Source organism: Corvus moneduloides, chromosome 15 (genome assembly GCF_009650955.1).
Source record: "Corvus moneduloides isolate bCorMon1 chromosome 15, bCorMon1.pri, whole genome shotgun sequence".
NCBI lineage: Eukaryota > Metazoa > Chordata > Aves > Passeriformes > Corvidae > Corvus > Corvus moneduloides.
In genome coordinates this window covers 15,671,194-15,687,292 of record NC_045490.1, presented here as the reverse complement: position 1 = coordinate 15,687,292, position 16,099 = coordinate 15,671,194, and the positions used below count along the sequence as shown (strand labels likewise).

The window sequence follows — 16,099 nt, the reverse complement described above, 5'->3', positions numbered from 1 at the left end:
GAAAAAGAACTTGCACTCTGCTGAACTGAAGAACACTGTCCAGGATTTCACAGCAGTGTGTGGGGAACAGGTTCTTTGGTGGCAAAGAAACTGGAGAATATCAGTGTGCAGGATGTGGGCAGTGGGCTGGCAGAGTGGTTTGGGCTGGCCACTGAAAGCAGCTGGAAAACCCCAAATGTAGCCCTTGTCCAAATGATTTCCCTGCTGCTGGCTCCAAGTCCTGCATCAGGGGTGTCCCCACAGGTTTGGGCACACCAGTGTTTCCAGACAAGCTAAAGGGGGAAACAGCCTGATGTGCAAACCTGTGGAATATCCTGGGGATATTCAAAGGGTTTGAAAATAAGCCTTGTTAGGCTGCTAAGAGAAATCTAAGTTATTGCAACAGAAATAGCTCTGAGAATACTGTGATTTTCTCAAAGTTCATCAGTTCAAAACAAGTGACACCAGGATTACAAACATCTCTATCAATGTATGAAACTTACTCTTTTAAGAAAAGGAAAGGATGTTCCCGCTGAACTAGGTCGATTCCTGTTATACAAGGATACACATGCCCTCAGGCTGCCAGTTAGACATTCCTGCCTCATAACTCTTTTTCTGGACTTGGGGGAAAAACAAAGCAATCTTGACAGATTACACATGGCAACATTTCTGTGGATTCTATCAATGTTTTTCAAGGTTTTGTTTTGTTTTGAATTTTACAAGACAAATAAACCAACCAAGCAATAAAAACCTGAAACACACACCTAATTTTATGCAGCTAACATACTGTATGATAACTCTAACCCAAGTCTCTCTACAGCTTCTGGGTTGCCTGCCTTGCTCAGCTTCATGGCAAGGTACTCATTTGGTTTCTTGTTTAACTTTTTCTGAAAAACATTGGAAAAACTCCATGTTCAGTCACGTCTGAAGTGAGACACAACCACGCCCAAGTTCTTCATGTTTTACCTGCCTTCTTAATAACACAGGAATACATTTCAGTATTTTGCTTGAATCACACTGCTACTTACCCAAGTTGAACCTGAAGCTATTCCCAAGGAGACCTTTTGCAATGAAATTATTCTCTAAAATAAAAAACACTACAATTTTCTGAAAATAACCTCATTGCAGGGCCATTAAGGCAACATATGAAATAATGAAGGAAGGAAGTAACTTCTATAAAATTGCTGATATTTCACTAACAGGCCCCAGGAGATCATCCCAGGGATACAAAAAGGAAGAAAGGTCATCTTTTTCCCTGAGACAGGGCAGGCGATATTCCATATTATGTAACCACTTCAGAGATTGCTCTTTTCTTCTCCAACTAGAGATGATACAATCATGTAAAATACTCAATTACTTGGGCCATTCCTCATTCTTATGCTTAGAAGAGGATGGGAAAGCACAGGGAAAGTGCATTTAAGGCAATATGTATCTGCTTATGCAATTAACTTGCATATTATTTTCTAAGGACTTCACATATTTCAAAACATACAAGGAATTGAAGTTTCTATTAATTCATACAGAATGCTGCATATCTTCTATCTCCTGTCTTCTTTGAAATTAATTGCCCTCACTTGTGGAAAAATAATTTGAGCAGACAAAAATTTCTTGAAGATACTTATTTCCTAACTTTTAGTTAGGCTTATTGCAGTTCTCAAATTCAACTTCTGGACTTCTCCAAACTGCCAGCCTCAGTAAAGACTGAATAACAAAAACCCCAGTGCTGAGTGACAAGCAGGTGCCACACAACTCAGGACACTGCAGATTTATTAGACATATCATCAATTATTGACTTCTCTGACGATCTAAATATAACTTTGTAAGCTAAAAAAATTTGAATTTATACAAGATATAAAATCAGTTATGAGGTAGAGATATTAAGAAATACCTGAAATGGGAAAAGGCAAGGAAACAACCAGGCTTTTGTTTTGCCCTTGGCATCACTGGGACAAGAGCTTTTGTTGCCCAGAGAAGGTGTTCATTTCTCCAGCAAGGTTCAGAGCCCTTGGAGTGTCCAGAGATGTTCATCTTTCCTTTAGTGACCATCAGTAGGTCATCAAAGGGTCACCTCCCTCCCTCTCTGGTGTTGTCGTAGAAACTCAGCAAGGTGAAGCATCACCTTTCCCAAGAGGAGAGTGAAATGTTTATCTACACTTTTGTGATTTATTGCTTTAAACCACGATTGCACCTTTGCTCTTTGGACGTGTTCCAGGGCAGACCAGACACTAGATCCATCTGATTCTAAATGTGCCCAGCAGGAGATAAATATATCTATGTGACACTTCAGTGTGTTACCAGATCACTCTCTCTCCCCATCTCAGCACATGGTAAAGTATCATCACCTCACTTTTTCTGCCATGGGATTGAATTCCTCTCAAATATCATAATTATTATCTCATTATGCACTATTTCCTCCTCCTAAGACACCACAGTTGCACAGAATTTCCTTCATCCTCTGTTTCTATAGGCAGTTATGCACTGTGCCAAAGACCCCCAGCTACTGAATCTCAGCCCTTAACTTGGGAGCATTGTGGCATCTCCAACAGTAACCTCAAACTGCAGAGTCTCAGTTTCTCTACATTGAGAATTTATATATTTAAGAAATTATTTACATTAATATTTCTTTAATATTAAGAAATAACAAACATTATCAAGATTAAGAGCTGAATATAGAGAAACAATTAATTACAAGGTTGAGAGAAAAACATTAAATCCATCCTGCTAGTTCTGATGATTTCTTAACACATCACCCTAAGCCCTTCAGGCATCAAGGACATTTGAGTTCCAGACAAGTGGACAGTCCTTTGGTAACTCACACCGTTTCCAACTTCATGAGAAGCTAAACAAGCTTTGTGTAAAGAAGAAACATACATTTTCTTTTAAGTACCAGGAAAAAAAGTTGCTTAGCATTTTTTTGAAGTCTCTATATTCCTACATTTCTCAGTACCTGTTAGTACTGAGATGATTTTGGCTTTCATAATCTGTCCCAAGCCAGCAGTAACCACCAAAAAAAAAAGTAAAAATAAAAGGATATTATTTGAATAAAGTGTGAAGAACAAATTAGCTAGTTGTTTGTCTTACCCAGTGGGACAAGTTTTGACTGAGTTTTTATTCTATTGCTTTGAAGAAAAACCAGTATCTAGCCATAAATATTTTAATAATATAAAATAATGCTACACATGGTAATAATGCTGTAACTTAGAATGGGTGTCTCTGTCAAAGCATGAGCTGCAGAGAAACTTTCATTTTCCTGGTGCTCCTTACATGGGGAGTGGAGCTAAGCTTGGAGAGCGATTGTAAGGCTATATTATTTTTCAGGCTATAAATAATTAACTAAGTGGGAATCTTTCAAATCCTCTCCTCACAAAAAGCAAGGCTTTTCAAAAGCAACTTCTCTCTACCTTTAGAAAAGGTAATAGTCAGGAAATAATGATGCTACAGTTCATTTTTAAAGGCACCTGCCCTGCATAATAATAATCTGTGCACCTCACAAACAACATTAAACTACAGACTGTTTAAATATACAGGACAGAAGTGCTGTATAAAATGAAAGAATAAAATCACAGAGAATTATGGATAAGTTGGTGAAGCAGACTTAAAACACAACTTTAAAAACTACCTTTACAATGCTCATAAAAGAGAATAAACCTGCTGCCTTTCTCATGGATTTAGAGAGAAGTATTGCACAGCAGACCAGACACAAGTGAAACATACCTGTGTTGTCCCTTCCTGTTATTCATTTGCAGCACGAAGCTGCTGAGTTGTTAAATAGACAGTCATGACACTAAGAGTTGTGTTCTTACCCAAATACTTGTCTTATAAATCTGAATTTTAGATTTCCTTAATGCCTTCACTATTGATGATATAAAACAGAACTAAAATTTGCAACTGCAAAGTCAGAAGAAGAGAACAAACATGTGCAAAGATTTCTTATTGTGCAATTCTCATCTATTTAATTGTAACCCCTCAAAATACTCGTCATTGACCTCTCCAACATCAGCAGGCTGGTGTATTTTGATGTGAAATTACTTAGAGCAGAGACTCAAGACAAACAGAGGTTTCTCTTTTGGTCTACTCCTCACCAGTCCCCCCCCAGAATGGATAATTCTGGCTCCTGACAGGTTAAGGATAGAACGAAACAGAACTCACACAGAACTTCACACAAGTTGAACTACCAACAGGTTAAGGATAGAATGAAACAGAACTCACACAGAACTTCACACAAGTTGAACTACCAACCTTATCACAGCTCCATTTTGTAAACATTCAAAGAGGAGATGTGCCAAAGCATCAGACTGACTGAGCAGACTACCCTGCACAGTGATAAAGCCTGAGAAAAGCTTCCTCTGACGCTGAAAACAGCCATGGTCATGACTGATCAGAGATTTTCTCAGGGGAGTCCCCAGCTCGTTGTATCCCAGCCTCCATTTCCCCTCCACCTGTAGCTTTTTGTGCCAGAAGCTGAGAGCTTGTGGGAAGTGTCAGTCTCTGCAGACACCCTGCCAAAGCCAATAATAAACACACTTCCAGTCTCTCCTGCAGTTACTGTCAGCCAGTTGGTGGTAACCCAGTCTGAGCAGCCGTAGTTCAATTCCCCCACACCAACAATGTTTTTCAAAACTGGCATCCAGGAAGAGGCACAGCCAGGTATATTCAGCTGAGTACACAAAATACATCTCTGGAGGACAAAATACCCAGTTACTCGCATTCCTGATGTCATTCACTGCTCTGGTGGAATACAGGTAAAAAAGCCTCGAGATGCAATTTTAAATTCCAGCCCTGTTACCACGATGAGAACTGGCACAATATTCCCACCCAGGTTCCAGTGCTTCCATAGGAAACAGAAGCCATGGGACAATGTATTTCAGCAAGAGCTTGGCATGGTTTCTTCTCTCACTGCTTCCCCATATACCCAGGTTTGTGAGATAAGTGAGAGTAACAGTTGACTCCTTACATTTTTTGAATACTCCCACATACTACAGTGGCAAAAAAAGTTATGGAGATCCTGAAGAATCATAACTGAACACACAGTGCTTACAAGGCATTACACACAGCTGCAGCACAGCAGACTGCTAAATACTTTTGGACTCAGCTTTGCCATGTCATTCTTGATCTGAAGTGATAAATTAATTGGAAAAAACCCCCAGAAACCAACTGAAAGCTAAGGGGCTGCAGCAAGTACACTCAGAACTTGTTTTTTAGAATTAAATAAATACTGTAATGATGGAAACAACTCAAGTGTTGAAGTCACAGTGAGCACTTTATACTGGTTCTAAATGGTTTTTCCTGTAACAGTGTCTCAACAGGAGAAAGGTACTGGGCAGTGACAACCTGTCACATAGGAACCATGGAAATGCAGCATTTAAGTTTGCTACTTGAGAAAAAATATTAAGTTTTGCTGTTTTAACAAGCATAGCCAATATAATTGACAACCAAAGAGAAAGTTCAAAAGGTCATTTTTATGAACTAATCTGTCTCTAACCAAATGCTGTGGCCTCCAAAGCAGCACAAGGTGTAAACCTGCCTATGCATGGGTTACCTATAGATCTACATGTAGGTCTGTTAACATTTTATTAAGCCTGAATATAAACCTGCAATAATCTAAAGTGTAAAATGTGTGCATACTTTGACACAAACATCATGTACTTAGCAATATTTTTTCAACTGGTAAGACTTATACAAGGAAGAGCACTGAAATTTTGTGCTATGAACCAGTATTTGGACACTTTCCAGCTCACCAGCCTGTCATGTTGGATAACTTCCCTCTCCCTGTAGGCATTCAAGCAGTTCTTCAAGAGAAAATTCTCAGTTTTAAGTACACTCATCTTTGCAAACTAACACTGAAAAAAAATCCAACTTGTGTCTGTATATAAATATGTGACTGAAATCCTTCCCTCTTAAGTGAATAAAAAGTTGTATCTTACCTCCTGACACTAAACCTTGCAGGAACAATTTCCAGTGTATGCTCCAGAGGAAATACTGAGATAAAAATGTTTTCTAATCCATGAAGCCTTTTTTTGTTTTTCTGAGAGAGCAAATGGAATGTATCATCTCTTCAAAGGAAAAGAACTTTTATTTTTATTTAAGTAGAATAAAGGAATTTCAAGTACCATAGTTCTGAAAGTTATTTCAGAGATAAGATCATCATGGTTTCATCTTCTAGTGCATCTTCAGCACTTCATGTGGAATGGCATTGCATCATCTCCATCAAATTATAGGCAAACCACACTCAATTTTCATCCCTAAAACTTGCTTAGCTAAGTCCATTTTCTGCTGCACTAAATATCACAGCATCTTCTCTACCCAGTCTCACCAACCTGAAGTAATTTTCAAATCTTGCTGTAAAATTAACCAGAGACAAAATCCTATAATCTCTTCCATCACTGAAATGTTCCCTTTCTGAGGACAGAAGCTTCCATCTTACCCTGTATTCCTTATCTGTGTTAGATCCTCTTCTCCAGTCACCTTGATCCCACCTGGAGGTGGCTTACAAAACCCACCAGCAGGATTTGTAAAAAAGTTCTTGCCTTCTTCAGTCCTTTTTTTCTCAGGTGCTCAACCAATGTTCCTTCAGCATTACCAAACCACTGCTGTGGGGGAAAACAGAGCACATAGAGGAACATCCAGAGAACTCCTCTGTGGCTGTGCACACCAACAGAAACAGATATTCTGTGTACTGCCCAATTAGAGTAAGAAATAGAATAATATTACACAAGACAAGCTGTGCACTGGAGAAAACTCCAGGTACAAAACTGTGTTCTACAAATTATTCCATCTCTTATAATAAACACATTTACTTTCATAAATAGCTTTGAGCTTTATTCTGTGGGACCCAAAGTAATAAGACTTCTTGTTGTGATCAACAACAGGCCCCTGTACACAGAGGCCATTTAAAAATCTCTCTCAGCAGTTTCATCCTTCCTGTTCCCTGCCAGCTTTTCCTGTGTATCACAATAAGCTGCAAATTTGCACTTCTGGGGGTCTGTTTCTACTTTATAGGCTCTGCATCTGTCACCCATTTTCATTTGAAAATATTCCCTTCAGAGGCCTCCTTGCATGCAGTTCCTCTGTAACTCTGAGCACATTTCCATCCATTTCCCTCTGCAAGAAAGAAGGACAGGAAAAAGAGGCAATTTTCAGCATCATCCAATTGCAATGGTTTCAAATCCATCTCTAGCTCTCCGTGCTAGCTGGTGATGTATGTTTCACTGCAGTCTCCAGGGATTTCAGAAGCATATCTAAACTTATCCTCAACATCTCTCATTATTTTGAGGAAAGAAACCCAACATGACTTTTATGCAAAGAAGAGCTGTGACTAAATTAAGCAGCTTGGCCAACAGCTATTGCCAAAGTTTCTGATAGAGACAGAAAATGAAGTGGAAGAAAAGCAACATCCAAACCAAAGCACTTAAAGCCTTAATTCAGACTTTTAACTAAAAAAAGGCACATTACAGATGTTAATTTTGCATTTTGAAAGGCAGGAGTGAACCTGCATAGAAGGAGAGCTCTGCAGTGGCCAGGCTGTTTGCAACCACTGACAAGCACACAGTTCACAACAGCCCCCACATGCAGCCTCTGATCCCAGCAATAGCTTAGGAATCTTGGAAAGATTTGCAACACGAAGGGAAAGTGAGAGTCACACAAATTTCTTAGAAACTGATGATCTCCCACCTAGGAAACAGCTTATTATCAAACAAAAACCATAATTAAATACAGCAAGCTGCCTCTCTAAACTGAAAATGTCCATCAAATGTGCATCATAGAAAATCTGTGTTATACAGGGCAAACCACAAATCAGACATGACAGAAAACTGCTGAGTCTGAATGCATTATCCTACAGTTCTTACAGCTGTCACCAATCACAGGATCAGAACAGTTTGTTTTGGAAGGGACCTTAAAGATCAACTTGTTCCAACCCTCTTCCATAGAGTGAATTGGGAAATTTAAAGTGTGGATGCTCAAAAGTAGAAGGCAAGTTACACTAATCATCTTCCTCTTGCAAGCCCCCACAAAATACTTTTACCTAATTCCTTTATTTACTGAAGGGGGTCTGCCCCAATTTTTTTCAATAAATATTGGCTTTAAAACATGCTTAAAAGAAAAACAAAATACCACCAATTCATATCACACTTTCACTATAAGGAAAAACACGTATTTTTTGAGCAAGTTAGTCAAATGGAAAATTAAGGTATCCTGCTGCAGCTGAAAGAGTTTGAAAACGATGTCAAGTATGTAACTTTTGCCACAAACTGCAGAACCCCCCTAGAAGCACCACTCACACATCTGCTCTCTTCCAAAATCCCAACTGTCCATTGCTCCATGGTTTTTCACTCCATGCAGCTCCCTGTAAACTCCATTTATCCTTACCAGCTGCACTTCTCTACCCATAGCTTCAGTCATTGAACTGAAATATGAACCAAAAAACTATGTTTGACTCTTGAAGAAATTGAGAAGGCAGAGGCAGGAAAGATAGAAGAATATTTATATAAAAGAATACCTATGTCTTGTTGTTAAATTTCCTCTGCCTGGCAGTCTAACTAAGCTGTAGGTGCATTTCAGAGAACTCAAACCCACAATCCCCAGGTTGGACACCAGTTCCATTGCTGTTTGAGGGGGAAGGCTTTGCCCCCGACTGTTTTCTAGAGGGTTCACTTTCTACACCCTGGGATACAAATTACACTGGAGCAAGGATAAGTTTACACTGAAGAGTAACTACCACCACTAAGAATTGTGTGAGCAAAGCACGCAGAGACCTTCAAAGTCAAGACTTTCTTTAATAGTACCAGCCAAGCCTAAAAGAAAAAAAACCACAAAAACATCAGTCAGATCCACATACCCAGAACACTGAGAAGAGAAGCAAGGAATGTGCACCATTTGAAAACAACATGAACTACCCAGCACCTCACAGGGCACTTATCCAACAGGGGATGGAGAGACTGCAACAAACCCATGGGGGGGTTCATTGAGCAAAGCAGCCACAGCACAAGGCATTGCCTTGGGACTGTGGGCAGCTGCCCAGGGAAGGGATGTGGAGGAAGAGGCTGGAGAGCTGGATGCAAGGTCATGGAGCCATGGAACATCAAAGCCCAGTAAATTTCTTCTACTAAAACTGTTATTATTACTACAAGACATAAATTTAAAATTGACTTAATCTTCTGTTTTATGAGTGAAATAAGTTAAATTAATAAATTGAAAGCATTTCTATGAAATGGATCTTTAGGATTTTTCCTACTTCAATGTGAAATAATGAGCAAAACAAGAACTTTAAATTGCTGTGTCAGGAAAGAGTGAAGAATTAGATGCTGGGCAAGGCAAAATGTTATTTAAACTTAGTAATTGGCGATGTTGCACTGATTTGTTAACTCAAGCACAGACACCTATAACTCATTGAAATTCACTAGTCTGGGTTTTCAATCCAAATATTTGAACATTCCTAGCTATATATATTTTTTCTTTCAGCTTGATTTAGTATAAACAGCACCAAAATGTTCATTGCAATTCATAGTAAACCCAGAGTACTGGATGCCAAGGTAGCTAAAAATCAACAGAGTTAAAATAGCAATTTTCAAATTCAGATTGCAGGAATGTAGCTCAAATGCCTCTACAGCCAAAGGAGAGAGCTCTCACAAAACGCTTAAGGGCTTTTTACTTTTATTTAAAACACAAAGGATTAGCTTTCTAAAGCTTCTTTCAGAATTTAATTGGGCAAGTGTAACTTTTAAAGTAGTCCATCTGCCTGGAGCACAGCAGCTGTGATGGGGAGAATGCTACTGCAATATTTGGATAAATTCTCAAACAAAACTGTAAAAAGTCTCTGGTAATTAGTGGATGATATAAGAACTCAGAACTTGGCACTGGAATGTTGTTTGCAGAAACTGTTGGACTTGTTTATTGTGATACTTGTTTCCATTGCACAATCAGTGCACAGATTTCCATAACTTCATGCCTACCACAAAAGTAAAATTTGGTATTAATGCACATGTTTATTTCCTCAATATCTTATGTGACATTTCTCTCTCAGTGAAATCATCCAACACTCATTTTCTTCTAGAACTTTATAATAGAGTAATATCACATTATTACTTTGTTTAAATTATATTACAGCGCCTAAATGTTACATGATGCTACATAACACTTCGCTATGTTCTGTAAAAAGATCTCTCCCACTGCACCCATCTCATCAATTCTTGTAAATTAAATACAGTAAAATCTGTGCAATGCTTAAATAAAAGGTTCTGAGCTAATGGAAGTAGTAAGGCTAGTGAGATGACCAGTGAATTAACAGGGAACAGGGTTAATAGTAAGTTACCACTATGCTGGGAATTTAGTTGCATTCTTGTATTCAAATCTGAACACTAAAATTAACAAGTAAAAAAAAAAAAACAAAAACAAAAAAACAAACAAACAACCCCTCAACTTGCCTCTGAATTAAGAACTCACATTTGTATTGTTCAGTTTTGGATATTTCATCCATTACAGGATTTAATGGCCATTTTGAAATCTGACTTAAGTTTAAAGATCTGCATTTGGGACCAGATTCAGGCCTATGATATTTTGTATCTGTTGTATATAAATATATATATCCATTTCTTGAGTATTGTACTTCATACAAAAAGGACTTTAGGCACTTCAAAATTCTAAAGCATTTTTCAGCTTCTATGCAATTGTCTCATTGCCAAAGTCACAGAACCAGTGATGATGGAAAGTTACTGGGAGACAGTAGAAGAAAATGACACCGTTTGCCAGTTTGTTCAGCTACAACTCTTGTCTTTTTATTTTCAGGAAACACTTTCTGCTATTCTGCTTTTATGGGTTATTCAGCCTGGACCTCTCCTGTTTACAGAACTGAGCCAACCCCTTGGATATGATCTGCCTTGTGTTTGCAAGAACTGCAGTAACAACCACGCATCAATAACGTCTCTCACTGAATCCCACTGGATGCTGTATTTTTCTCTGGTCAGAAGTGGTTACGTTTTCCTTACCTGTTTGGGAAGATTAGTTTCAATTGGAAATTAAAAAGATGGCTGAGGAAGAAAAACTATCTCTAAAGAAAGAAATTCAGTTTGGTATTAATGGATATATTCCATCAGTAAAACTATGCATCAGAAATGAAAATGTCCCCAAAAGTTATTATGCTTGTTTAGACAACATGCAAATAAAACACATGTGACTGGTCCATGAGAAAATAAAAGCTGGATCCCTAATGGAGAGCTGCTGTCAAATAAGAGCCACTAGGAAAGCCATAGACTCAACCTTACCTTTAAATTAGTTGACTGGAAGTGTAACAGCCTGTTGCAATTTTGTAGTACAAAGACCATGTTAGCTGCAGGCAGCAGCATTTTTGCATTCCTGAGCTACAAGAAATCTTTCCTTAAATTTTATATATAATTTATCTTAGTTTTTGGTCTAATCAGCAATTAAATTTGAAAGAGGATCCCTAAATAGAACATGCCAGTTGAAAATATACACAATAACAAGGAGAAGAATGATAAGCTCCAGAAGTGAGGTGTTTATTGGTATCCTAGGAACAATATTAATACACAGGTCAAATGACAGATGAAATGGGTCGCAAAGAAACACGTTACTTGCAGACTTTAAATTGTGATTCAATGGCCCAGCAAAGCATGAAAATGCGACCAGTGCTACTGAAAAGGAACAGCCTGGACTCGGCGGATTTTCTGAGACACCCCCAGCACCGCAGGACCAAATCCCAGCAAGTTCGGTTCAAGGATGATGGTGTCAGCACCAAGGCAGAGCTGGAAGCTAATCCTGCCCGGGACACAGCATTCACAACTGGAAAAACAGAAATATTTAGGGATCACAATTTCTTGCTATCTCAGTCTCCAACTTTTCCAAGGGCTCAGAAGGGGCTTCGGAATATTGCCATACAAACTTCTCCCAGCCTCAGGAAACACTTCCCAGTTTTTAAAAGGAAAAAGCTGACAGTAAGCAAATCACTGACAGAAATGCCAGCGGAGCCTACAAACTCTATCCAGGTAAATGGCAATCTTTGTGAACCAGACATTCTGTCTTCAGAGCTCTGTTACTTAAGAATAAGTGATCACTTGGAGGATGGATGCAGGAATAGTGAGGTGGGCTTGGGTCAAAGATCATCAAAAGCACAAAGCAATGGACCGATGTACTCAGATGATTTCTCAGTGTCAGACAAGACGACTGCGTCTACACAGGTGCCTGAATACATTCATGTGAGTTTTCCACGAGACAGAAACGTTTCCCTGGATGCACCAGACACAACCATGGTTTCAAGTAATTCACTGCATTCTTCTACCGTCATCAACAGCAACGAAAGTCACGAAAACAGCACACTGTCGTCTGATTCTGAAAAAGCAGAGCCTTGCCTAAGCAATTCTACGAACTGCAGTGAATGTAACCCCCACTCTGCTGCTCGGGAAGAGGAGAAAAGTGATTCTGAGCCGCCTGTAGCCAGCAAAGATGCCAGCAGTAAGGAAACTACTCCACTGTCACCTCCATCAAATCACAGCTCATCTCCTTGTTTCCTCAGAGACTGTCACCAGGCAGGAGAGCACAAGCCAGATTCCAGCTGCGTGACATTACCAAGTGAAGATCACCCAACGGTGTCACTGACCAGCAGCAATGCATCAAAACCATGTCTGTCACGTAATACTGAAATCGAGAAAAATTCCACCCAGTCAGATGTTTCCCAGTGCAACAGCTGTTTAGAAGGATTTCACATAAAGTCTTATCCGCCAAGGAGTGAAATAAACCTGCAAAGCAACAAAGAGATTAACGAAATAAATCAAATTCACTTGGCACATGGAGAACTCTGTGCCCTACAAGGCAGGCTGCAGTCTGTAGAGGAATCCTTGCAGTCGAACCAGGAGAAGATTAAAGTCCTTTTGAATGTAATCCAAGATCTGGAAAAATCCAGAGCCCTCAGTGAAGGGTATGGTTCATTTTTAATATTAGTAATTCATCAGAAGTGTAAAGTAGATGTTAACATTCTTTTAACTTTGCTGCTGAAAAACACAGCTCTTCTGGTATTTAAAGATGAGTTTGCAAAAACGTGTCTTATGCCCTTTTTGTGGTGCTTGGGCCTCAGCAGAGAAGCAAGTCCCTTTGTAGTCTGGCTTTAGCTGACACTGCCTTTACTAAACCCAGTGCAAGGCCCAGCTTAACAACTCCCCTTTTCATTTAGATTTAGGGTGTTCAAAGCATGGCAAGGTCAGATACGCACGGAGTGCCAGACATGCAGACTGAGAACTAAGGACAGAGCATGTGAAGGCTGTCAGCAAGAACTCACTTCAGACCCTCAGATTTCAGAGCGGCCCCTTTCTGCACCCCCATAACAAAGCATGACCTCTATTTATTGTCAGTATGGTGACACAGGGACTGATAGCCAAGGCTGCAAAAAGTATTCAGGCATTATTATGCATTATAAAAAAAAAACCCCAAAAATAATAATACCAAAAATGCAACTAACATCTAAAGATTGGACAAAGTTAAAATAGAATTTTAAATATTTTTCAGCTCAAAACAGATTTCAGAATATCCTAATAGAGCTTTCCAAACTATTGACAGCATCTCTTACAGTAATTGCACCTAGGATACACTTTAAAGTTCTGTTTTGTTGCAAAGTAGTATATACCCTTCAAACAATTTATCTTTGAAAAACTCAGAAAAAAATAGAGGGAATTATGGTTCCCTCTTACTTTATTATTTTAAGATGAAACAACAAGAAGACTATGTTACCATACATTTACTTTAATGCTTAGCACAGGCATCTTATGCATGTAGATAAATCACTTATGTGTGCAAAACTGCACCGTGTTTTTACTGATTACAATTAATTGTATTTACTGATTACAATTAATGAATAAATCAGATAATATTCCACATTTCCACAAACTGTGCAAACATCACAAGAAGGCTGCACTGAGGGTTTTGTGTAGGTGCAGTTGCAGAAATAGCCCAGAGCAGGACACTGCTGTGCTCACACCATCCAGCATCAGGGCTTTGCACTTGTTCTCACACGGGCAGAACTCTCAAGATAGAACTAACTGTGGCCACAACTTTATATATACCCCAATTTTCTTACAGCTTCTGAAGGAAAAAAAAGAAAAAAAAATTTATTTTGAAGAATTTTTTTCTTTTTCCAAGTATTTTAGCTGGGAATTGAAGTGAACTTCTTATATTTCTGTTGAATGACATTCTAACTCACAATTCAAATAAGAATTTACACTCATTAAAAATTTAATATAAATCAAGTTGGCTTGTGATTTTACTCCATACATATTACCTTTTTTATCTGGAAACATTAACTAGTAATGTCCATCTGGATGTTAGCACGAAAATACTTTCATTAGCTTTCACTGTGCCCACAAAAATTCTTGTTCTAGATAAGAGTTCCCCCATACAATTCAGATCCAGCTACCCTCCCTCAGAGGGTGGCTCCATATGGTTTTCTAGCACCAGATTTGCAACAGCTTAAACACAAGAGACAAAATCCATGTAGATAGACTAATAGCAAAAATGCAACACTCCAAACCCCAAAAAATTCAGGAAAAAGCAAGACTAGAGGCAAGGATCCAAGTATGTCTCAGGCTTAAGAAGTCATTTCTCTCTTGTAATCTTCATCCAACCCCCACCCGACTGTGGTTCCTCAGGAAGTGACAGAACAGAACACCCACTCCCTCTCCCCTGCATGCAGTTCTCTACGAGACACTGCACAGGTTTCAATTATGTTTGCAAATCTGCCCATAGCAAAGACTAATTTGCAGTGAAGCACAGTCAGATTATACAGCAATATTTATAATCCATTTCTGTTCATTTACCACATGGTTGAAGAGAAAAAATTTGTCAAATATCTTGAAGTGTCTCTCTGAGATCCAATGAGAAGCTTCAATCCTCCTTGGTAGATTTATCTCACTGAATGTTCCAAGCACTTGTATAGATAGCACAACAATGCACATGAACTCCCAAAACAATCAGAAAATTATTTTGGTACCAACTGATCTCCCCTAATTCAAATAAAACTTGTTAAGTATAAGTGTTACACTTTCTTCAGACACAATGAGCTACCAATCTCAACCTGTTTCTAGTGCAGATTTCTACATCATAAAAGTATTTCAGCTCTAGTTCGTGTTAAGCATGAAAAGTCACTTTTCTTGTTTTCTCAACACTCCAAATTTGTATCTTATCCACAGTGAAAATCTGACTTGGTTATACTCAAATAGGAAACATGTCAATGGAAGACTGGAAAGCATAAGGACAGAGATCAGACTGATTCAGCAAATGCACGGATTTTCAAATACTTGAAAATGTGTTTGTTAGAAACAGTCTCATGTCTATGTGTTTTCATAACAGGTATTCATACCAGAACCCTTAACAGCATGAAGTGGGAAAGGTGCAAGACAAGGCTCATAGGGTTTGGGGTTTTTTAAAGAAACCTTCCAACTTAGAATTTGATACTAGAATTTTTAGTAGGGCTAACAGAAGTTGTGAACAGGCTGGCTTTTGTTCATAAAAGAATCAGAGCTGTGTTATTGTATCTATAGCTCCACATCTCATGAGCTGCTGTCTGTTCCAGGCGTAACTTCTACCACACTGGGCAGGACCTCAACAACTGCAGCACCTGTCAGAACACGGCGTGCATCATTTACAGGTACCTCGCTCCCTCGCACGGTTCTGTCCTGGCTGGGCATCCCTCTAGTTGCACAAAACAGTGTTTTGCTCACACCTATGAAATATCTCAACTGTGACTAACCCAGTTTCTAAGAAAAGACCAAGTGGTTGTTTGACCCCAAGCAGAAAACAATTCACAGTGGTGTTAGCTGAAAGGAAAGGGGGACTGGACTTGGGAGAATGCAAACAGAAATTTCCCACAAAGGTTCACAGTGTTATTACTGGCATGCTTTGAAAATCTGTGATGCCATTTCTGATTATGAAATTCCTCTGTGTGATACGTTTTTAAAGCCAGGGTTTCTGTAATAATTTTAGATCTTAAAGAAGATAAACTCTCGGTTCTCTGAATGCCAGTGAGCTACAGCTACAGTTCATGTTAACATGCAAAATAAAATCAAAATTCCCACAATTTTCACCTCAGTTGTTATTAATTTCAGAGAGTGCAATTTGAGTGTAA

The 16,099-nt window shown here is 38.9% G+C and overlaps 2 protein-coding genes across 2 annotated transcripts in view; one reads left to right on the top strand and one right to left on the bottom strand.

Annotated features, from left to right (window-relative positions):
- DOCK2 (dedicator of cytokinesis 2) overlaps window positions 1-16,099 on the bottom strand; it is a 157,358-nt gene that overhangs the window by 68,948 nt on the left and 72,311 nt on the right. The window lies entirely within an intron of this gene.
- The window catches only part of INSYN2B (inhibitory synaptic factor family member 2B), a 31,754-nt gene that overhangs the window by 8,552 nt on the left and 7,103 nt on the right, over window positions 1-16,099 (top strand). Inside the window, exons 2-3 of the mRNA XM_032124544.1 lie at window positions 10,762-12,904; window positions 15,548-15,622. Coding sequence (XP_031980435.1) covers window positions 11,529-12,904; window positions 15,548-15,622 — 1,451 coding nt within the window. The 5' untranslated portion in view covers window positions 10,762-11,528. The remainder of the gene's footprint in view (window positions 1-10,761; window positions 12,905-15,547; window positions 15,623-16,099) is intronic.